At 40.6% G+C, this 24158-nt stretch overlaps 1 protein-coding gene across 4 annotated transcripts in view; it reads left to right on the forward strand.

The window, feature by feature from the left end:
• ENPP2 (ectonucleotide pyrophosphatase/phosphodiesterase 2) overlaps nucleotides 1-24158 on the forward strand; it is a 107257-nt gene that overhangs the window by 52987 nt on the left and 30112 nt on the right. For 3 of the 4 annotated variants that reach the window (XM_073330256.2, XM_073330255.2, XM_073330257.2), the window contains 6 exons: nucleotides 567-664; nucleotides 1531-1610; nucleotides 2654-2773; nucleotides 12587-12642; nucleotides 18199-18264; nucleotides 18909-18981. In XM_073330256.2, the coding sequence (XP_073186357.1) occupies nucleotides 567-664; nucleotides 1531-1610; nucleotides 2654-2773; nucleotides 12587-12642; nucleotides 18199-18264; nucleotides 18909-18981 (493 nt within the window). Of the gene's footprint in view, nucleotides 1-566; nucleotides 665-1530; nucleotides 1611-2653; nucleotides 2774-12586; nucleotides 12643-18198; nucleotides 18265-18908; nucleotides 18982-23981; nucleotides 24135-24158 lie in introns of all 4 variants that reach the window. The other variant, XM_073330258.2, reaches the window with a different exon arrangement.

The following is a 24158-nucleotide window of genomic DNA, read 5'->3' on the forward strand; positions in this document are numbered from 1 at the left end:
TTTGGGAAACTTCTACATTCTGGCTGTGTTTGCATCTCAAGAGGAGCAATGTGGCTCTTTGTTCTATGAAAAAATAACAAAATGAGTACTCCTTTACTGTGTTAGAGCAGCTAGTCTCTCACATACTGTGCGTGGACATTAAACTTCTTGTGACCCTTGCTCTTCACAAAAACAGAAAAGATTTGTGCTTGTGGAATGTGTGTGGTTTTTTTTTTTTATTGCAATTATATATGTGTAAAAATGTATGTATTTGACCGTATTCCTCTTATCCAGCCCTGTGTACATCACTTGCCTTCCTGGATGATAAGTTCTTCTGGACAGGGACCATGTCTTTGTATGGGTCTTTATAGCAACAGTACAATAGGATTGTGATCCTGATCTGGGCTTCTGGGTGTTACTGAAATATAAATATTACTAAACTATACTGATCTACCAGCTCTAAAATTTATAGACTTCTAACTGTTGTAGTAGTTTAAACTCTCATTAGTCTGACTGAATGAGCATACAAAATAGTTTTCGAAATACTCCTTTCAACTCTGGATATGTTAACATAGTCTTTGTTTCAGTTTTGTTCGCCCTCCTTTGATCATCTTCTCTGTCGATGGCTTTCGTGCATCATACATGAAGAAAGGGAGTAAGGTCATGCCCAACATTGAAAAACTAAGTAAGTAAATCTGTTTTATTAGAACAAACTGCTACGGCAATCTCTTGTTCTTATATTGTTTTCATTGTTTGTATAGCACCATAAACCAACAAGGTACTATGCAGTAGAAGAGCTGCATCAAACACAGCTGGCTTTCCGGCCCAAAGGCCTAACAATCTAAAGGCCTGTTCTTGTTCCCAGTGAAGTCAAATGGCAAAAGTCCCATTGGCTTAAATGATACAGTTTGATTAGGCCTGAAAGAGACAGACTGGAGCAATGCAGAACAATAACATAAGAATGGCAGAAGTGCATTGTTTTTTTGGGAGAGCCTCCCAGAACAAGTGCAGTTTTTTTTGTTTGTTTTGCTAAGCAAACCTAATCTTGAATTCAACATGTGTAGCAGCAGCTGTGGGCACTAATGTACGCAAATGAGAAGTCTGGTGAAAATTTCCCTGTGACAACTCTGGAATTATAGTTTCAGACTGATTAATACAGGTGTTTGTCACCTGAAATTAGCATGAATTTTCTGGAGTTATTTTACTGCTAATATGGGCAAACTTGTAGTGAAAATTATCTGAAGTACTAATTAAAAGGGAAGCATTTTTTTCTTTTAAATCTACCTCGTTTTATACATCTATTGCCAAATTATTTCTCCATCTTTTTGTACGAGGAAAAGTGTTGTCATATTTTAGGCCATGCGTGTCTATTTAATACGTGTGCTTTAGCAGTGTTGGCCTCTATGCTTAAGCAATAGAGTCGTGTTTATTTAAATTGGTTCAAACATGTTTCTTGGTATTTGTTAATTAAGCAAAGGTCTTCCTATCTTTCTGCCTTCAGTGTATGACAGTCCTATTTTTTAACACTTGTATTTCCTGTTGTACTTTCAGGATCTTGTGGAACACATTCTCCCTATATGAGACCTGTATATCCTACAAAAACCTTCCCTAACTTGTACACCCTGGCTACTGTAAGTCTTTGAGGAGGATTTCTTGAATATAATTAAAGGGACTTGCAAATCACTTACAAACTTGGGAATTGTGAGGGAGGAATTTTTAAATGAAAACTGGTTAATGTGGTCAATCACTTTTTGTACTTAAGTTGTGGTTTTTTGTTTTTTTTCAAATGGAGTGGGGGAAGCATCAAAGTACTTTGAGATTCTTAGATAAGGGGGTGCAGTATAAATGCAAAGCATTTATTATAGCCTGCTGCTTTTTTTTTTACCCTTTCCACTACTGTACTGAAGTGATTCATACTCCTTTTCTGTAACTACAGCTTACGGTTCTTACGGAAATAAATTTGAAGTCACAAGAACAGACCCTCAGTTGATGTAAATCTGTGGTTTGGTTTTTTTCCCATTGAAATTAAGTCAGTGGAACTATGCAATTTATACCAGCTTATTATGTGGCCCACATATTCAATATTAGCCGTGGTGTGAGTGCAGGGCTATGAACTAGGAACTCCTGAGTGCTAATGACAACTTTGACATTAATTCCCACTGTGGCTTTGAATGCAAGTCACTTAGTTGACTTGCCTCAGTTCCTCCTTTTTTTTTTATGCTAGGAATAATACTTACTCATCTCTCAGGAGTGCTCAGGATTAAGTTACGCTTGTGAAGCAATACGAAGATAAAACATGATGAAATGTAAATGCTAGCTATATTTATTTATTATTATTGCCACCATTTACTGTCACCAGAATATTTTACAAAGATGAACTGAAAGTACTACTTTAAAAGGACTTTCTGTCACTTTTAAAGTAGCTAACTGCTGAAGTAGCTATGCTTTAAGACAAGATCAGGATATGCAAATGATCTCGTACTGCTTTAATGAATATCTAAAGCACTAAACATTTTTTTTAATCTTAAAACTAAGATCTCTAATTCGGTTGAAGTTTACAGGCATACCCAGTTTTCCATTCTTAAAGAATTTAGTGGTATTTGTGGATAACTGTGCAGAACTGCATTTTAACGTGTACTAAAGGTTCACTAATTTAATCTACTTCTGCACAAAGGGACTCTATCCTGAATCACATGGAATTGTTGGCAATTCAATGTATGACCCTGTATTTGATGCCAGCTTCAGTCTTCGAGGGCGAGAGAAATTCAATCACAGATGGTGGGGAGGTCAACCAGTAAGTTTTCAGACATTTTTTCTCCTGTGCTTTGGAATACAGCCAATAATAGTAGCAATAAAAATACATCTGTGAACAATTTGAACCTAATCTCCTGACATCTGGCCCAGCTTCTGTCATTTTAATGTAACTTTTGAGTTGGCTCTCGCTTTTCAGAATAGTAAAACCATTGATTATGCAACATGGCTCTTGTTGGTAATTGTGAACTAGATGTAGTTAGAAATATCTTGTTTTAGGCCGCACAGTTTAACTCAAATCAGTATATTTTCAGAGTGTGGCATATGTCCAAAGTATATGTAATTCTGCCTCAGTGGAGGGGAATGGACTAAAACAGTGATACTCAGACTGAGGCTTGTGAGCCACATGTGGCTTTTTAATGGGTTTCCTGTGGCTCTTTGCAGCACGTGATATTCAAACACTGTGATTTTAATTATTCACCAATCAGGGTATTATGTTCCAGAATAATACTTGGTCAATAATTTTTCTCTGTGTATGTAAAATAGTAAATGAAACAATGAATTCACACTATTGTGACTCTTTTGGGAATGTTGGTTGCTAATTTTGCTCCTGAACCTCTGAGAACTGAGTATCCCTGGACTGGAAGATCTCTTGATGTCCCCTCTAGCCATATAGTTCTATGATTCTATAGCGTTTCCCTTTAATTTGCACATTACAGGTTTGTCAGGTTTTAGTTCTGTTCTAAACATACACACACAGAATTAAATTAAATTAAATTAAAAACATATACTGTTGCTGGAAGGTTGTGCTGCTTTTATTTCTTAGAATTCAGAACAATAATACACGACCCCAGAATCAGAGAGAGCGTGTGAACAGGCTGCTCCCTAAGGCAGTGAGACAAAACTCATCTTGCTTAGTTTTAAATGAACTTTTATTTCAGACTGGCTTTGCTGGGGCCGGTTTTGTTCAATATCTTCATAAATGAGCTGGAGGATGGTGTGGATTGCACTCTCAGCAAATTTGCGGATGATACTAAACTGGGAGGAGTTGTAGATACGCTGGAGGGGAGGGATAGGATACAGAAGGACCTAGACAAATTGGAGGATTGGGCCAAAAGAAATCTGATGAGGTTCAGGGTCCTGCACTTAGGACGGAAGAACCCAATGCACAGCTACAGACTAGGGACCGAATGGCTAGGCAGCAGTTCTGCGGAAAAGGACCTAGGGCTGACAGTGGACGAGAAGCTGGATATGAGTCAGCAGTGTGCCCTTGTTGCCAAGAAGGCCAATGGCATTTTGGGATGTATAAGTAGGGGCATAGCGAGCAGATCGAGGGACGTGATCGTTCCCCTCTATTCGACATTGGTGAGGCCTCATCTGGAGTACTGTGTCCAGTTTTGGGCCCCACACTTCAAGAAGGATGTGGATAAATTGGAGAGAGTCCAGCGAAGGGCAACAAAAATGATTAGGGGACTGGAACACATGAGTTATGAGGAGAGGCTGAGGGAGCTGGGATTGTTTAGCCTGCAGAAGAGAAGAATGAGGGGGGATTTGATAGTTGCTTTCAACTACCTGAAAGGGGGTTCCAAAGAGGATGGCTCTAGACTGTTCTCAATGGTAGCAGATGACAGAACGAGGAGTAATGGTCTCAAGTTGCAGTGGGGGAGGTTTAGATTGGATATTAGGAAAAACTTTTTCACTAAGAGGGTGGTGAAACACTGGAATGCGTTACCTAGGGAGGTGGTAGAATCTCCTTCCTTAGAGGTTTTTAAGGTCAGGCTTGACAAAGCCCTGGCTGGGATGATTTAACTAGGAATTGGTCCGGCTTCAAGCAGGGGGTTGGACTAGATGACCTTCTGGGGTCCCTTCCAACCCTGATATTCTATGATTCTATGCTTTCACACTTTTCTACAGAGCCCTCTGGCCTGTGAGCAGGACCAGGAAACCCCCTCCTTCCCCCCACAACTTCTGGTACTGTGTGTGTGTGAGATACTGATGGAACATATTAACACACAAGATTTGTAACATGACACAACTTTCATAGTTTTTTATTTATTTATTTTTAAGACCAAGGGGACAATTATGATCACTACCTACTCTGACCTCCTGCATAACACAAGCCATAACACTTCCCTGAATTAATTCATGCTCCAGTTGAACAAGATAATCTTCCAAGAAAAACATCTGATCTTGAATTTTAAACTAGCTTTGGACCTTTACCCTGGGCCAGTAGTTCTTCAGCTACAAGGCTGTAGTTTTCAAAGGGACCTCAAAGCAGTTATTTTGCATTGAAATTCAATGAGAATTAGGTGCAATCTAAATATTTGCCACCACTTTTTTTCTTTCCAAAATGGAAAGAATGTAAAAGACAGGGCCTGGCTTCATACAGTGTTTGAATATGAAAGACCACTTAAGTGCTGAAGATTGACTTAGCACTGTAGATGCCACATCACCTGCTGTGTTGAGTGGGATATAGACCAGATAGTTCTTACAAGTGTGTTCCAGAATACTGTCACTGGCAATCAAAAGTGGCTAAAGACTCTAAACTAAGGGCCATGAGAAATGGTGGTGACATGATTATGGGGGAGTTATGGAACAATTAATGTCCTGACGGAGTTAAGCTCTCAGATGGCACTGGTTGGAGCTGAAAACACTATTGAGGATACTGAAATAAAGTGTAGGGAGAGTGGTCACTTTGGATAAGCTATTACCAGCAGGAGAGTGAGTTTGTGTGTGTGGTTTTGGAGGGGGGTGAGGGGGTGAGAGAACCTGGATTTGTGCAGGAAATGGCCCACCTTGATTATCATACACATTGTGAAGAGAGTGGTCACTTTGGATGGGCTATTACCAGCAGGAGAGTGAGTTGGGGGGGGGGGGGCAGAGGGTGAGAAAACCTGGATTTGTGCTGGAAATGGCCCAACTTGATGATCACTTTAGATAAGCTATTACCAGCAGGACAGTGGGGTGGGAGGAGGTATTGTTTCATGGTCTCTGTGTGTGTATATAATGTCTTCTGCAGTTTCCACGGTATGCATCCGATGAAGTGAGCTGTAGCTCACGAAAGCTTATGCTCAAATAAATTGGTTAGTCTCTAAGGTGCCACAAGTCCTCCTTTTCTTTTTGTGAAATAATGTGATTGGTCTAGAGAAGTTTAAGGAAAAAAAGCATTACTAAAATAAGAAATTGAAACCCTACCTGGTAAAATGCAAGTTAATACATAAGGGAGGAAAAACCCCTAACCGCAGAAACTCAATGAGGGAGGAGAGGCTTGTGAAAGCAGTAACCCTGACAGAGGCCCATTGGTGGAGAGGGTGGAAAATAAGATGGCCAAAAAAACCCAAACGGCTCTTAAACTACATGTACATAAGCAGGGTGGAAGGGACCCTTTCTGTCTGCCACTGGTGAGGTCACAAGAATATCAAATACAGTTTTGGATACCTCAGAGTTTAATCTTTTTAGCAAACTCAAGGAAATTTGGAGAGCAGCCAGTAAACTACAAATAACGAAAGGTGTTGTTGAGGAAAGCTATTCTACAACTCTGTATAAGTAAAAAGTTTTCTATAGCTTAGTCCTGCTCCCACCCAGAGTTAGCCTATTGCTTTCTCTAACTATCTGGTGGATGTAAAACTCAACGAGGGAGCTGAATTGGTCAAGGTGACACAGTGAAATTAGGAATAAGATAAAGTAAAGTGTGTGTCAGGGCAAGCTTCCTGAGGGTTACATGCTTTACAGTATGGCGTTATGGGGCAGGGTGACTTGAATTGTTTTGAATTGTGTGGTTCAGAAATATCCTATCCTGGGTGGAAAGGCAGGGTAGAGAATTGGGTCAGTGCAGGCTTTGGATGATTGTGTAATAATTATAATTAAAAAGTTCACTTCAGTGATCAGCATCTCATAAGAATACACACAGATCACCATGTGAAATCAGTGGGATTTGGCAGATAACTTGTATTTTATATTTCCAAGGGAGTATTTATCGGAAGGTAACTTGAGGGCAAGTAAAAAAAAACAAACCCTATGCTAGTTTTTGTAAATATTTCAGGGTGCAATAAGTAGCATTTAAAACCTGATCATGTGAATTCAACAACCTAGTTCTCAGAGTACTGAAAACAAGATTTTACTATTCTTTATTTAAAAAAGTGGCACATGGTACCATCCATGTGCAAATAAAATGTCTTATCCTTAGCTGATATCCACATAGAGATAATGGGCATCTGGGCCAGTGGTCTCAAAGGAGGCACTAAAAAACTGTTTCTTGATGCTTGCAGTTCCCTTCTCAGTGTTTTTTATGACCTCTAGTCTAACCATAAGAACAAATCTCAAAGGTCTCTTAACCAGTAGTCAAAGCCATATTCATTGTTGAAAATACTGATCAGATGGTGTATTTTTCTTGTGTAGAATAGTTTATATGCTCTATGAACCATGGAAATCACACTCTAGCCTTATCAGTAGACTAGCCCCTTCCTTCCCTCCTCAACCAATGCTTCTACTACAGGAATAAGTTGTTTAAAAAGGCAAATAGAAATGGGTAATAAAAATGCAAAGTGTGTTGGATCTCCAGGACCTATGGCAAGGTTTTGTAGTGTCCCAGAGAAATTTCCCAGTTTTGGAGCCTCTCTTAGAGGATAAACCCTTCTGGATGACTTATACTCTTAAAAGCTTTATTTTCAGTGTACAGCACTGATCTTTTTTTAATGAAGCTCAAAATCTTCATTCAATGCCAAATCTGATTTGTAGAAGTTTTTAAGCTTCCTGTTTTTCAGGAGTAAACCCATATGGGTGAATGCCACTTATCCTACAGTGAAGGAATCAGTAGGCCCACACTTTCTTCCAAAAAAGGCATTGTACTTTTCCAGCTTTTTGTCCACTAACTTTTAAATCATGGCTGTATAAAAACTGCAGTACAACACATAGGCTCTTTTGTAGCATTTCTGGTCATTAGCCTGGATTTGTCTCCTGTGTCATGGCTGGCTGGCTTTTTTTTTAAGTTTTACTTTCACTTTAAATTGAGACTGGAAGCATTTAACAATTCTAGGGGGTGTGGTGGTTTTTTTGAACTTGAGTTCAGAAGGGCCTAGTGAGAAGCACTGAACTGTGCTGCTGGCCAGCTGAGGCTCCAAAAGGAACATCATGTTCCTAAACCACCACCTTACTTGTAGCTGCTGTATATTAATGAGTCACTGGAATACATGTTGTGTCTCAGTGCTGTGTTTATAGTCTCTAGACATTAGGTCCAAGTACTACATAGTTTAGAAATGTCAGTTTCAGGGGGAAAAACAAGTCCTACATCTAAGCAATCTCTATTTTTGAAACCAATCAGATTTGCCTCTGTTTAATAGGAATATGTTGCATTGGCTATTAAAGGATCAAGCTCAGGCTAGGAGGGACTGGCAGCATGGAGGCAGTTGGAATATTTCCTGAGGGAATAAGGAGCTTCATAGCTTACTCAAATAGTCTCTCGCAACCAACATAGGAACAGTATTGATAAAATGGTGAGATTAAAAGGAGAGAGATGGGGCTCTGCAGGAAGCTGCATCCAGCCTTTCTATTGTAAAAACCTATCAATTGTTTTAAAATGATATTTTCTTGATCCTTCATGGTCAATAGGGAGAAAATGGATATCCATAAGAATTTCATTCCATAAGCAATTTTTTTGGCTTTAAATTGGCAAATCCACCCTGTGTGTCTGACCCTCTCAGCCAATTACTAGGTAATAGCTTTCTGATACCAAAAATGTCTGACTGTGCCAGAGGGCAATTGTGCTAAACTACTTAGTCACATAATTATCTCAGTCAGATAAAAGGTGCATGGTAGGGAAGGGGTTGCTGTATATTTTACCTTTTTGGTAGTGGATACACATGAAACAGCTCTAGTTTTAATTCTACATAGTTGTACCAAATTTGAATGCAGATTTACCTCAGAAACCCTGTAAGTTACTGTGCAATCCCCCCCCCCCCCCCGGGGCCATTTCTTAATGAGAAAGGGATTTCCCACCCAGACATTGCCTCTCCTCAACCACAGATGGTGTATATAGTACCTCTGCTTCTGACCAGAATTTCCCTCCTTGGCCAGCTTGCAGAAGAAGTGTTTGTACAGTGATCCCACAAGAGCCAAAATGCAGTGCATTTACTTTATATTGGCCTTGGCCTAGGATGTGCTTTTGCCCGTACTTTCATAATGCAACAGATACTGGGAAAGCTTTATGAAGTGATTTGGAACTTATTTTTCCACAAAAGATTAAAAATAGATAGATGTTGCACTTTGCTGGCTTTCACAATCTAGTCCAGGAGCCATGCCAATTGATTTTCCTTGTAGTAATGTACATACACAAAGGCAGTATTGTCTAGCAGTTTGACCAGGAGACTAGGGGTTCTGAGGACTCCTAAGTTCTGTTCCTGGGTGCTGCCACTGATGTCCTGTATAACGTTGAACAAGTCGCTTAACTTCTTTGTGTCTACCTACTAATAAAAGGAATAGAGTAATACTGTAATTCAGAGGTGTTTAAAGGCATTAATATATGACCCTGTAAACATGCAAAATCGTTTCTTTTAAGCTGGATTTGAGTACTGGCTTTTGCACTACAGCTGAATCTTTGGGTCCTTAATACAACAGACTTTTCTGCGCTGTAGAAATTAAACATACTCTAATTCTTGTGATACACAGTAATAGGGAATGCTGGATAATGTTTTAAATGTTATTCCTCTCTCCTCTGTGCTAGTAGGGTACTTTAATAATATAGACCTACTATAGCTTGCGATACAGGGTGTGGTGTGATGTAATATAAGGTACATGCATGTTACATGATATAGTTTCCACTAGCAGCTAAAACTGGTGTATTTACGTATAACAAATAAATGACTTAAACTCACAAATGATGCTGACCTTGCAAAATCAAACACAGCAAACTGCGGGATAACTGACCTGAACAAACATGCTCGTCACAGAGGATTGTAAAATACATTTAAATTTATAGGTACAGTACAGGGACTTTGAGGTATATAAAACTTTAAAGTTGTGACACAAACCAGTGAGGGAGGATGTTCAAAGATAACCCGCATGCTTTGTTCTCAACTCTTGCTGTTCTGGAGGGAGGGATAGGATGTCAGCCTTATTTTTGTTGTCTACAATTGGCATTTAGGCTAAAATCATTTGTAGTGTCCATTTAATTATATTATGTTATCCATTGGGAGGAGTAGGGGTGGGGGACAATTATATCCTGCTCTTTTAGGGTACTGAATTCGGTCTAATATGTCTCTTGTAATCCTAAACTTGGTTTGGTGTTAAACTGTGCATCTATATGTTACATCTGGATGACCATTGCAGTCTCCTCTTCAGATGCCCTGAAATATCGCTTCCAATTTTTTGTTGTTGTTGTGGATCTTGGCATGAAATTGCATTACGGCAAACTTTTTTTTCCTTTTAGTTCTACAAAAATAAACCAAAGTAGTTTTTCAAACGATCCTATAGTATCTTATTGTCCGTGTAGCATAGAGCTAAATTTATCATGATGGTAGTCTGCCAAGGATAAGAAACTGATTCAGACACCCGCTTCCCTTTCCGTAAGGCATCAGTTCAAATATCGACTGTATGAGTAGTTAGTCTTTAATGACTTCTGAGTGCTCATTGTTTGAGGAGTTGTTGGACTAATTTCAGGTCTACTGAGTCCATGTTCCAATACTAATATAATTGCAGTCTCACCACTGTTAGGTAGGCATGGAGGCAGAACTAGTTCCTCAGCGACAGGACAGGTTGCTCGAGTACAGTGTCGGGAAGCTTGTACTGCCACTGCTCCTGCTACCCTTGTATCTATTCACAGAACAGTTATAATGTAGAGGATTTAACTCTACTGGGCTGTCTCCTGTCACATCTTAAACTCAGTCCAGTAAGGCTGTTCTATGTAGAAGTCTTCATGGACTTCAGTGGGCGTTTCGCACACAGAGGGCTTTCAGACGCAGGCTTCATGTGAGCATAACATTGAAAAGTAGACAGGTTTTATGCATGGAGACTCCTATTCCAAGCAAAACTGTGGTGTTCACAGAACATGCCCTGATCTGTGTATGCCTTTCAGCAGGACTTTTGTAAAGAGGCTGGGCAGAGGATCAGAATTAAAACCAACTATCAACATCTCGGCTGATACGCAGGATGCCTTGGCAATGTGTGCCAATCCTAATAATTAATCTGTCAAAGCTACTTCCATTTTACTAGCTTGGTCAGAAGGAGGGTGTCTCTTGGGGCATGTGCTTAGAATCACTACCTAGAAATATGACAGGTTTCAGAGTAGCAGCCGTGTTAGTCTGTATTTGCAAAAAGAAAAGGAGGACTTGTGGTGCCTTAGAGACTAACAAATTTACTTGAACATAAGCTTTTGTGAGCTAGAGCTCACTTCATTGGGGTCATGGTTAATTTCAGTAGTAATCATAATTAGGATTGGTACATAGCTTTAGCTACTGTTGGAGGACTTGATTGATCTTTATTTTCTGGCCAACAACTGTAAACAAACAGTAAAAGAAAGAAAGAAAAACTTGAGAAATAAGGTTTGGAGGCATTGAGGGTGCAGAGATCAACTATGGAGCTTTCCAAGGGGAGAAAAGTGGATTGAAGGGAGGAGTGAAGGTGCTTATTAATATCATCGTGTAATGAGAACAATATACCTAGGTTAAATGTTTATTAACAGTCTCAAATATAAAAATCTCCATTTTCATAGCACTTAAACACTTCATTAAATTAGTTCAGTTAAGACTAAAGTAAGATGTGTGTAGAAAATTCAGGATGTGGCTGTGGAATAATTCATGCACAGGCAGCTGTCTAGAAGATGATGATGATGATGAACATATATTGACACAGAAGGTTCCAAGTTAAGAGGTATTTTCCAATACGTGACCACTGGAAGCTATTTATTTCTTGTTCAGCCAAAGTGTGTGGGTTTTTTTGTTTTTGTTGAAGAAAATCTTCCAAGCATGTCTTCTAGTTTTGAGTAACAAATTTTTGACAAAAAGAAAAGGAGGACTTGTGGCACTATAGAGACTAACAAATTCATTTGAGCATAAGGTTTCATGAGCTACAGCTCACTTTGGATGAAGTGAGCTGTAGCTCACGAAAGCTTATGCTCAGATAAATTGGTTAGTCTCTCAAGTGCCACAAGTACTTCTTTTCTTTTTGTGGATACAGACTAATATGGCTGCTCCTCTGAAATTTTTGACAGTTGTTTGCTAAATTGGTGTTCTCCCAGTTTTGATCAGAAAGAGGCCAAAATGGGATATTGCTGTCCTTTGATGGCTAGAAGTGCCTCATGTAGGCCACGCAGCTACATCACTTCCTGTGAAAGAGGAGTAATGGAGATTTAAGGTGAAATGGAAGAAAAGTATAAAATGACCCTCCACGTGGCTGCAGGACAAGGTGGGTGAGGTAATATCTTTTATTGGACCAACGTGAGGGGGAGAGAGAGACCAGCTTTTGAGCTTACACAGAGCTCTTCTTCATAATTCCCAGACCTGAAGAGGAGCTCTGTGTAAGCTCAAAAGCTAGTCTGTCTCTCTCTCTCTCTCTCTCCAACAGAAGTTGGTCCAATAAAAGATATTACCTTACTAATTCTCCCTCTCTCTCTCATATCCTGGGACCACTTGGCTACAACACTGCATACCTCAACATGGCTGACTAAAGAATAATTCACTTCCCCAAAATCTGTATAGAACAGCATGTCTTCTTACAAATGCTCAAATTTGAAATGGGATTCTAAAGGCTACACTTTACTTCCTTGTTTATAGTTGGAAAACGTTTTGAAAAAGTTTGCTTTAATTTTCTTTTTTTAAATCAAGACTTGAGTACTATTATAATCCTTTTATATTTTCCTCATTAGATATGGATTACTGCTACCAAGCAAGGGGTGAAAGCTGGGACATTCTTCTGGTCTGTGTAAGTGACCTTTATTTCTGAAGACCTGTTGCAAATAATTCAGACTTAATTTGGTGTAAGTAAATGTTCATTAGTTTCCCTGGCTCTAACATTCAATAGCTTCCCAGCCAAAGAAAGCTTAAAACCCCACCCCATTTCCCACCCCCCACTGTGGTTTCTTTATAATTTTGTTAAATAATATATTACAATATGACATTTACCTTGGTCCAGAGCCTGATGACTTCTTTGTGGAGGGCTCCTGAGTGGAAAATAAGTGTGGTTATGTTGTTAATTGTATTGCTCAACTTTAGCTAAAAGTTATCTGGCAGCTTAGTCTCAGGCCATGTCTAGACTATGGGTGCTACAGTGGTACAGCTACGGCACTGTAGTTATATCTCTGTAAATGCCTGTTGTGTGGTGTTTTTTGTTTTGGTTTGGTTTTTTCCCCTCTGTTGCTGTAGGAATTCCAGTTTCCCATAGCTAGCTCAAGGGAAGTAGTCTTGTCAACCTCGCTGCGTCTACACCAGGTATTAAGTTGGCAAAGCTACAGGGCTCAGCTGTGTACATCTTTCAGACCCCTGAATGTCATAGCTATGCAACCTAACTTTTAAGTGTAGACCAGGCCTTAACAGCAACATACTCTTTTAGCCCTTGGATGCAGAAGAGAAGAGTGAGGGGGGATTTGATAGCACCCTTCAACTACCTGAAGGGGGGGTTCCAAAGAGGATGGAGCTTGGCTGTTCTCAGTGGTGGCAGATGTCAGAACAAGAAGCAGTGGGATCAAGTTGCAGTGGGGGAGGTTTAGGTTGGATATTGGGAAACACTATTTCACTAGGAGGGTGGTGAAGCACTGGAATGGGTTCCCTAGGGAGGTGGTGGACTCTCCATCTTAGAGGTTTTTAAGGCCTGGCTTGACACAGCCCTGGCTGGGATGATTGAGTTGGGGATTGGCCCTACTCTGAGCAGGGAGTTGGACTAGATGACCTCCTGAGGTCCCTTGCAACCCTGATATTCTATGTGAGGGTGTTTATAGGAGCCTCTTCTGCCCTCCTGCCACTTACAGCATTTGGCACGATGAAAATGTGCCAGCGTTGCAGCCTAACGAATTCAGACATTTCCCCCTCAAATGAAACAATTTGTCTTTTAAAAATGACCATGTTTTGGATGAATACCCTCTTCCCCTTGCTCCAATCCAGAAGACAATTCTGAGGTTTACTGCCTAATCCTGCATTCAGCCAGCCATCTTTCTATCTGAAAATGGCTGGATATGTATCATTTCTGAGCTCTGAAAGATTACTAGAGGGAAGTGAGATCACCCCATTTTCTTCCTTCTGACAAACTTTGGCAGCAGAGATCCTGTTGTGGAACTCCTTGCTGGAAGAGAGCAGAGTATGTTTAGCTCAAAGTATTAAATGGATCTTTTTCTTTTTCTTTTTTTTTTTTTTTTTGATAAAGCCTTCCACCAGAATTATGCTCTTGAATATCACAGTGATATGTGCTATTGTGATGAAATGGGAATTTTCTGTAATCTTTTTTTTTTTTTTTATGAATCCTGTGTGTGCTTCAGTTTCCCCCTGTACTTTGCATTGCTACCCAGTGGGGGCTAACGGGTTAAATCTGCTTTTGGGGCAGTGCAGGAGGCATGAAGTATGTGTGCTGCCTAGATGTCTGGGGTGGACTTACTGGGTCATTAAAGGATTGGTGGAGGCTAACCGATGTCAATGGAATATCTGGGAAGACCATGGAAACTCCTGGTGGACAGCACATTGACACCTAGCAATCAATAACAAAGAGGAAGGAGGCTTTCTCCCCACCTCTCAGCAGGAAGGCTGAGCAGAGGCTAGCTCGAGAACAAAGGTCTGAGAGGTGACAGGCTGGAGAGTTGATGTTCGGGAAAGGCTGGACTGCTGTCACTATGGACAGACAAAGGGACACAGAGATTGAAATGGAGTCCATAGCAGCGTGGCTCGCAGATTGCTCAGGTGTCGCTGGATGGACTCTGCTTCTCTGTGTTAAGGACTTCCAATGCTGTCTTCCAGTTGACTCATAAACCCTGCTTTGTTTTGGAAAGGCTGTCTGGTGTAACTGCAAATACTTGCTGAGGTGCCTGTGTCCCTGAAGAGAGTAAAAGTTTCTGACTGGGGTATGTCTTCCCTGCCAACATCAAAGCGCTGCCGTACCTGGCTGTGTAGTTGCAGCACCAGCGTTGGGAGAGAGCTCTCCCAGTGCTTTTAAAAAAAACCACCCCCATGAGGGGAGTAGCTACCAGCGCTGGGAGCACTGTCTACACTGCCACTTTACAGCGCTGAAACTTGCATCGCTCACGGAGGGGGGGTGTTTTTCACACCCCTGCAGTGTAGACCAGGCCTAGGAGTCTCTCAGGTGGTGTTGGGCAGAGCTCCTGGTGTGAAGCAGGAGTCATGAAGCTTAGAGATTCAGTCTCTGAGGTGATGAGGCTGCAGAGCCTACTCTTAAGAAAGAATGAGACCCCTTGGTTCAAGAGGCTGTGTAAAAGCTAGGGTGTATCACAGATCCTGTGGATCTGTGACCGCTATGAAAATGTCTGTGATAGACAGAAGCTCCCACTGCCATACCCCCACCCCTAATCTGCATGAGTTCTAACTTGCTGGTTTAGGAGCAAGGGACCTCACTTACTTTCCTTGTCTGTTAAGAAAATATGCTACCACTACATAGTCATGCTGGGCATGGTGACTAATGGTTTTAAGTAATTCACATTATTTAGAATCTATTATGTGGTTTCATAGTTAAATGCGAACTTGAAATAATTCTGGAAGTAGGGATTCAGCCACTGTATGTCTGAAGAGTGTGTATACTCCCCAGAATTATAGCACGTGCACTTTGGGCCCAGAATTAATGTTGTTGTTTGAGAATTTGTAAGATGTCCCTTAAGAAATTTAGCAAACCCTTTATTATTCCCAAATGACTTACATAATGGAGTGATGTAGACTCTTCGAACTTACCATATAGTTAAACTCACTATGTTTTGAGGAATAATTTTTTTAGGATGAATGGTAATTTTTTTCCCTCTCCATTCTTCGTAAATGGAATTTACTTGTACAGGAGAAGCTGGTGAATATTTTACTACAGAGAATTCCATGATTAACTGCCCACTTTCAAAGTGGCTTCCATCACCTATGGTGGACTTTGACAGCATAGGGGGACAGCCATGTAGTGAAACCATGAGCCAAAAAGAGAGATGCTGCTTTAACAGTTAGTGTCTGGTTCCAGATTAAGTTAAACTATTATGCGCTAGCCATAGTTGGGTGATCATTGTCCTGTAGTGACACCATGCACAGTTAAGGCTGTTTGGGTGTCTGACTTGTGCATTTCCATACTTTAGAATGTTGGAATTTCTTTTAAACTTAATCCAGGAAATTCAGAGTTAAGATTTGTAATGCTTGTTTTTGTGATAAACATTGGAGGGATGTAATTTATACCCTTAAATTACCAATGTATGTTCTCAGTCTTAACTCCAGTTTCATATAGCTTTTTGTCTTGAACACAGAAAGATGACATTTTTAAAGATTAACAACTCTGTTTAAAAATTCTTCTTCTTCTTCTTCTGTTTCTTGTAGATATTAGTCTCACCACCCAACTGGGAAGTCTCAGTATTCTTAAGGAGGTTTTAGCAGAATAAGAGTTTCAAAATTGAGCGTCATGATGCTGATTGAATGACTGGCATTCTAAATGTATATGTAATTTTAGCGCCCTCGTGGCCAAGATGGAGTCTGCTCTGCAGGCAACTCTGGCCAAGAGAAGGCATGCGCAGGAATGCAGCAGGGAAAGTCCTTTCCACCCCAGGGGCACCTGTTCCAAACCCCCCAGAGTGAACGCACACACCCACCAGAAGAGTACAATGAATATAGGAAAGGGAAATGTTTATTCACAGAGGGATGGCAGGGGGAAACAGGGGGAATTATATGGGGAGCAATAAAACAGGGTTGCATTCAATACAAGGCCCCATAGGCCCAGTGGTACCACAATCTGGAAGGGCAGACACCGAGCAATGTGTTTGCACGCAGAGTTCAAGAGTCTTGGGCAAAGTTCCAGTCCAGTGGTGAGTCTTGGGTGCTCTTGGTCATATTCAACACCAGTAAACTTTCCCCAACAAACCACTCCGAGCTCTCTACAAAGCCACACAGAGCGACAACCTCCCCACTTAACTAGCTAACAGCCTCCCTCTTTATTCCCAATGCAAGGTCACAAGCCCCAGTACTCACAGCCTCATGCAGCTCTGGGCAGCAGTGATACTGGGTCCAGCTCCAGTTTGTCCTTCTCGGCTGATTCCTCCCCAGCACCGTGCTCCTCCTGGCTCCGGTCCTGGGGTGTCCCCGATGGGCCGCTCTGTTCTTCCCAGGCTTCATGCAGGTTCTTGGCTGCTTCCCTCTGTGACGGCCTGCTTGCTGCAGCCTTTCTGTCCAGAGCCACACACTGACACTCCCCTCTCTCTCTGCTCCTCCTGCCCCCAACAGCACTTCCTCCTTCTGGAACAATCAGCACTTCCCCCTTAGGAAAAAGATTTAAAGGGCCATGCTCTCTGAACCCCAAGGGGGTTACATATCTGTGTGAGAGAAACTGGTTTATACCAATTTAAGACCTGATTCAGTTCCTACCAAAGTCAATGTGAGCCTTTCTAATAACTTCATAAGAGTGGCCACTCTGGGTCAGACCAAAGGTCTATCTAGCCCAGTATCCAGTCTTCCAACAGTGGCCAATGCCAGGTGCCCCAGAGGGAATGACTAGAACAGGTAATCACTAAGAGATCCATCCCCTGTCGCCCATTCCCAGCTTCTGGCAAACAGAGGCTAGGGATACTATCCCTCCCCATCCTGGCTAATCGCCATTAATGGACCTATCCTCCATGAACTTATCTAGTTCTTTTTTGAACCCTGTTATAGTCTTGGCCTTCGCAACATCCTCTGGCAAGGAGTTCCATAGGTTGACTGTGCGTTGTATGAAGAAATACTTCTGTTTGTTTGTTTTTTTTTAAACCTGCTGCCTATTAATTTCATTTGGTGACCCCTAGTTCTTGTGTTCTGAGAAGAAGTAAATAACACTTCCTTGTTTACTTTCTCCACACCAGTCATGATTTTATAATATCCCCTTAGTCATCTCTTTTCCAAGCTGAAAAGTCCCAGTAGTAGTGGGAGCAGATCATGTAAATGCTACTAATGTGAGTAGTCCTTACTTAGGCTGGCAGTACTGTTGACTTCAGCAGAACTATTGTTATGAGCAAGGACTGCTCACATGAATAAAAGTTTACAGGAATGGGTCCTTATCCACTGCTACATAGGATAGTAGAAAAATGAACTGTTTCCTTGAGAGTGGTGGCTCAAATGTGAGAGAGAGAGATTAATCAGACTATCTTTTCAGTATAATACATGGTTGCAGAAGATGAGCAATAACTTGAGCTGCAAAATGGGAATGAAATTTGAACTCTAATGAGCAAAAAAAAGAAGATTGGCTTGTCCATGATAGGTCCAGATCATAGGATACCTAATGATTATCTTCTCTGTATACAACAATAACTAAACCTATTTTTCTTTTGTGGTCTAGTGTCATCCCCCATGAACGCAGAATATTAACAATACTGCAGTGGCTAACCCTACCAGACAATGAAAGGTAATTCATGTAGTGTTCCTTTTTTTGTAAACTTCCAACTTGCCTTCTCTTTAAAAGTAGCTGGAGATGCAGAAACAGCTGGAATATTTGTATTAAAAATTATTCTTGCCAGCATTCAGTATCACTATTCGTTGATGCTCTTAGCTTTTAACCAGCAGTGTTTCAACCCTCCTCAAAAAACCTCTGATGCAAATGTCCTTTAATTATTGGGGAACATTTAATTACATGGATTAATGTTGGCCGTTTTACGCTACTTAATCTAATGTGGCTTAATAAACTTCTAGGCAGTGGTAAATGCAGAAGCTGCACTCTGAAGCTTGGGAAAATGTTAAGATCTTAATTGTGTTTTTTATTACACAAGTTCTCACATGCTGCAGGCTGCATAGCCCATGTGAGCTGATATCATGATCTCTCCTTCATACAGAACGAAGGGAGAGTGAGCGTCCTCAGACTGTGTGCTCTGTTATCTAATGAAGTTCTGGAGCAACTAATTGCTTGATCACACTTTGGAAAACATCTGACTGAGCAACAATTTTTTTTACATACGGCAAACAATATTTGAAAGGCTGACTTAGCATGACCTGGCAATTTCTTCTTCTTTTGTGGTTGAAAGCAGACTATTCTGAACAAAATCTTTCTTTCAGGCCTTATGTTTATGCTTTCTACTCTGAACAACCAGATGCTGCTGGTCACAGATATGGTCCTTTTGGCTCTGAGGTTAGTATAGCTTTTTCCTGTGTAAAAGTTACACATCTCAAGGATCAACCATGACATCTATGGAATATTTGCTAACACTTTACTCCTGAGCTGAGGCGGCTTTCTTATCTCGAAGTGCTCTTCCTATCTGTCAGAAAGGGAAGACAATTGGCTAAAATAAACAAGAACTTATGACCAAGGGTCATCTGACGTTAAGAGAACTGTACCTGTGGTCTAGAAGCCCTCTGTGTGATATGTATAAAGTTCACATTATGGATGTAGGTATGTGCCTGGCAAAGGTTTCAGATGTGAAATTAGCTGGTATAACAGGACAATTTAGTGCTCCTTAATCAATTTACCCTTCTTAAAAAAATATACCCTATATGAGAGAGGCAGAAAAGGATATTTGTTTCTCTGGTATGTTTCCTTGGGGGAAAGGAGAGGGTGAATATTTTTTTTTCAAAGTTGACAATCTGAAGGAGCCTGGATAATAGTCTGTTCTAGAGTTGGAAAACCGTGGTTTTCAATATTCGGTCTATGAACAAGCGGTTTGGTTAGCCCTGCCAGTACTGTTCCCTCAGAAATGGACGTAGGAGTCCTAACAGCATGAGATAGGGAGTTTAAAATCCATCACTTCCCAGAGGTGCTTAAAGCACCCTCCTCTGTTTTGTCCACCAGTGTGGGCTCAGGAGTGGTGACAAAGTGTTCAGAACTCACATGAATTGCACTGGTTACTTACCAAATTACTACATCTTTCAAGAACACCCAAAAGCTTGTACAGGAGCGTGTTATCTTGGGGATGTGGAGAGGCAATATTTATTCTACACCTAAATATTTAAACACTTGGCAGTTCATCTTGGACACTTTACTCAGGCAAAACTCTCACTGAATTCAGTGCAAATTGTGGAAGCAAAGATCAAACTCTTAAAATTAAGACTAAACGTATACACTTCCTTTTTAAAGGAAACATTTATAAAAGCAACAGCACTTAAAATTTTGGAGCTATTTCAGGTACCTGCACTTCTTGTGGCTACCAACAAAGTGCTTTCAGCAACTTATGTCTCACAATGCACTCAAGGGGTGCATATGTCCAGTATAATCTCTCAACCTGTTTGCATAAAATCCTTGTATCTATTCCTGTTAGAGATGGGAGCACTCGGAAACTATCCTTTAAAACACTTTAGAATGTCCAGGGTTCCATTTCAACTTAAGTGTTAACCTCTTCTCATTTATTCCTTCAGTAATTTTCCATAAAAATCTCTAAACTCTGAAAAATTTCTCTCTGTGTTCCCTTCCCTAATATCAGTCATGCCTTTAGATGAAGGCAATATCTCTGCTGGAACAGTTGGATACAGATTCATAAGAAATAATATATGCATGTGATTAAAAGTGAGCCATTATTAATAAATCACTATGCACCAGCATTGTCATCAGTGCTGTGCCAGGTAGAATAAAGATTCTCTGGTCCAAATAACTTACCGTCTAAAATCTATAAGTCAAATACTTGCTAAAAAGGGAAGAGTTCTGTTTGACTGTCTGTCTGTGTCTTCTCATGGTTGGCATTAATGGGCGAATGGGAGTCTGACCTCCAGTCAAGTGACGTAGCTATGCTATTTGAAATACTAGGACTAAGTCTTGGCAGGTTCTGAAATAATTCAAGCCTGGTTCTTATACAGGTGAACTGCCATTGATGTTTTATAGTACCTTTGCCTATAACAAATTATGTAATTACACACAATATAGGACTGAATATAGTGCATCAAACTAAAAGAAAACAGTAACTTTAGAGTGTAGCTTTCTACAGAACAGAGACACTTTCTCGTATCTTTTCACTGAGGTAAAGTGAAATTTGAGGATGAAATTGCATATGTTCTTCAAATATGAGCTCTAAATAGGCTCTTTGGACAAGTTCTCTTGGGGTCTAATGCTATGAGGTGCTTAGCTCAGTCACTGGGAGTTGAGATTTTCAGTACCTTGTGGGATTAAGATGTTTCCCAGAGGTCAAGTTTCTAGCTAACCCTTACTCTATGCAATGTAGGACATTAATTGGGTCTTTTTAGAAAATGGGAAAAAAATAATCTTAGAATTCTTCTGGATAGCTATCTAAAGTCTAGCCTGGAATTATACGACTAACGAAAAAACCTCTCTTAAATCACCCTGCTTTAAATAACTTCACACCAAATTGACTTTCATTGAATGGAGAACAGGCTGTTTAATGGATGAACATATTTCTGTTCCCAAATTTACAAAGAAGACATGATTTTGTAAATGTGGATTTAAAAACAAACGTGCAGCTGTCTAAGACTTGCTAGGGTCATGATTTCAGGAGGGAGGAGCTAGAAAGTATTATGTTTATCTTGATGCTCTTTCCCCTCCGGCCTCCCCCCCCCCCCCCAGTTTCTGGGAGCTATGAACATCTCATAAATCATCTGGGAAGGAAGCCCTCAGTGGGACCTCTCTAAGCTGCTTCCTTAGTAATGGGAGCTGGACATCATTTTTCTTTGTACAGGACTGGCAGCACTTAGACACTTGGAATGGTTATGACCAGTTATTCCTCTGTGGCAGCTGAGCAACACACTGGAGCTTGTAAGCAAGCTCTTGAAAATTGTGTAGTATATTTAAGAGGTGTGTTGTTTTTTTTTTAAGTGAAAATCTCCTTATATTAAACTCTTCTTGCCTCATACTCCCTAAGTTCAGGAGCAGCTTCACTGCTGACTTCTCTAGATGGAGAGAGGGGGTGGGGAATTCAACACACCTCTTGCAATGTCGAGTGGATGTTTAGCATAATTTACTAACTCACTAGCTATAAAATTATGATGTCTTTTATTTTAAAAAGACTTGATCCTGCCTGGTGCTGCTCATTTTTAACTCCCAGGGACTTCAGTTGATGCTCAAACCTTGCAGGAAGTGCTCAATGCTCTATACATTGAGGGCACAGTACATTAAAATTTAGGAATAAAAAGGAGAAGTACTCAAAATTTATGGGTGAAATTTTGGTTCCACTGATTGAAGCCAACAGAACCAGGATTTCGCCCAATAAGTTGACTACAATAACTTGCAGTATGTTTTATTTATTAGGTGTTTCAGTGTAACGTTGTTTTTAATGAGACCTTCACAAACAGCTCTTTTGAACTAGGAAGATGGTTATAAAGCTTCACTTTATTTTCGGAATGTATTGATGGGAAATTTAAAATGTGTGCCTGCCCTTGGTTATTTCCGCAATTCTGTTTTTTCTTTTCCCTTCTGTGCTTCTGCAGTGACACTGATGGGTTGTCCTTCTGGGTCGAGAGGCAGAGCTTTGGCTGGCTAGTTCCCACCTTTTGTTATGTCTAGAAAGGGGGGATGGATTTGTTCATCTCCTTCCTGAGGGGCCCCTTACTCCCCAAAAGAGAAATAACCCTATTCTGAATCTTTTCAAGTGAGGCTAAGGTTTGGCTGGTTAACAAGAACTTGGCTTTTATTTCTGGCTAACTTTGAAAGAAAAAAAATATATTTAAAAAGTATATAAATATACATACTGCTGTAAGTGCTCTAAATAGATCAAAACCTGTCATGCCTAAACTCTGTTCCTGCTGCTCCTCTAACATGCTGTCTTGAGACAGCTCTTCTAAGTGTTCAAAATATCTAGGTTTCTTGCACTGGCCAGTGTGTGTCTGGCACTGTCAAGCTCTGGCTGAGTTTATTCAGGGACAGTGTAAAATGAGAATCCTTCCTTTCCCTGCTGCTCCTCTCATCAGGATTGCACAAAGCTTGAAACATTTTAAAAAGAAAACTCTGGTGCTGCTTTATTAAAATGCCTTTCTGGAGAGAGACGAATGAGACTGGACTAGAATCTCCTTTCCAGCTGCTTGCCTTGGAAGCAATGAAACAGCATGGCAGATGGTAACACTTTTTTGTTTGTTTGTTTTTTCTTTCCCCTCCATTCATACAGCTCTGTGACTGAACAACAGAGAAACTGGCTAAGTAGACAGAAGTAAATATGATTATAAATCACTGACTTTCCTCAAGCCCATATAGCAGGTTCCATTTTCTCCTACCTGCTGACTTAGCTGTATTATCTCCCTGTAGGTGTCCTCTCACACTGTTCACAGATGGTCCTAAGCGGTGCTGAGAATCCACAACTCCCATGAAAATTAATGGAAGGTGTTGGTGCTTAGCACCTCTCAGGTGCAGAACAGGCCAAAATTGAGAGCTGTGCTTGGCAACCCTGCGTATCTTTAAAGTGGGGCTTATTGGAAAAAGGAACACTGGGCCCTTCCAGTCCCTTCTTCTGTATCATTCATACACAAAAACGAATAAACCCATTTCAAGTGACTTATTTTAATAGATAATGTATTGCTCACAAAAGGTGCCATATTGACAGCTCTGGAGACTGATGTCCTCAATTTATCCATACAACTAGTACAGGGCAGTCAGCAACAATGCCATTTTCTCTCTCACTGCCCTTAACAAATTATTAGATTATTCAGAAGGTGCAGTCTCCATGTTGGTTCAACCCTGCACTCTTTTTCCAAGATTGTCAGTGTGGTGGCTTTGTAGTGCACAGATGCTTCCAGCAGAAGTGGTAACCGGCAAGTCAAATGTTCCATGTTTCATTAAGATTCCCCAAACACAAGAATTTGCAAAAAAAAAAAAATTACACCACTAGAAATGTGAAGCTGATACTGTTACATATTTTGTGTATTTATTTGTATATTTTGTGAATTGAATTACACTTGGAGAGAAATACTCATAACACTACAGTACGTATTCATAAAAATTGGCCTGATTGACCGTCTCCTGAAATACCAATTTCATTTGCTCTTATGTTAGTTGCTTGAGTAACTGCTATCCCACTTTCAAGTACAATTTAGTGAGTTCCTCTGTAGAGAGACCTCTAAATTGTCCCTTTCTAACTCCTATATTATTGAAGAAGCATTGATCTTCATGCTCCTCAATTTGATGATGCAGGTCACTGTAGTATCTGATGCTAGCTGAGTCAGGATTTCTCTGAGTCCAGACATCTCTCTCCGCCAGTACAGGAGAGTAGTTATGGCTCACCTCTTACTCCGCCTAAGAGACCTAAGAGAAAAATTACTCCTAAGAGGAGACAGGAAAGACGAGTTGCATCTCCAAAGAAAAGAAGAAAAGTACATAGAGTGGATCAGTATTCTGCGGAATCCCGTCGGAACAAAGTAAGTTTACCTGTGTTCCAAAAC

Source organism: Lepidochelys kempii, chromosome 2 (genome assembly GCF_965140285.1).
Source record: "Lepidochelys kempii isolate rLepKem1 chromosome 2, rLepKem1.hap1, whole genome shotgun sequence".
In the NCBI taxonomy this organism is placed as follows: Eukaryota; Metazoa; Chordata; order Testudines; family Cheloniidae; genus Lepidochelys; species Lepidochelys kempii.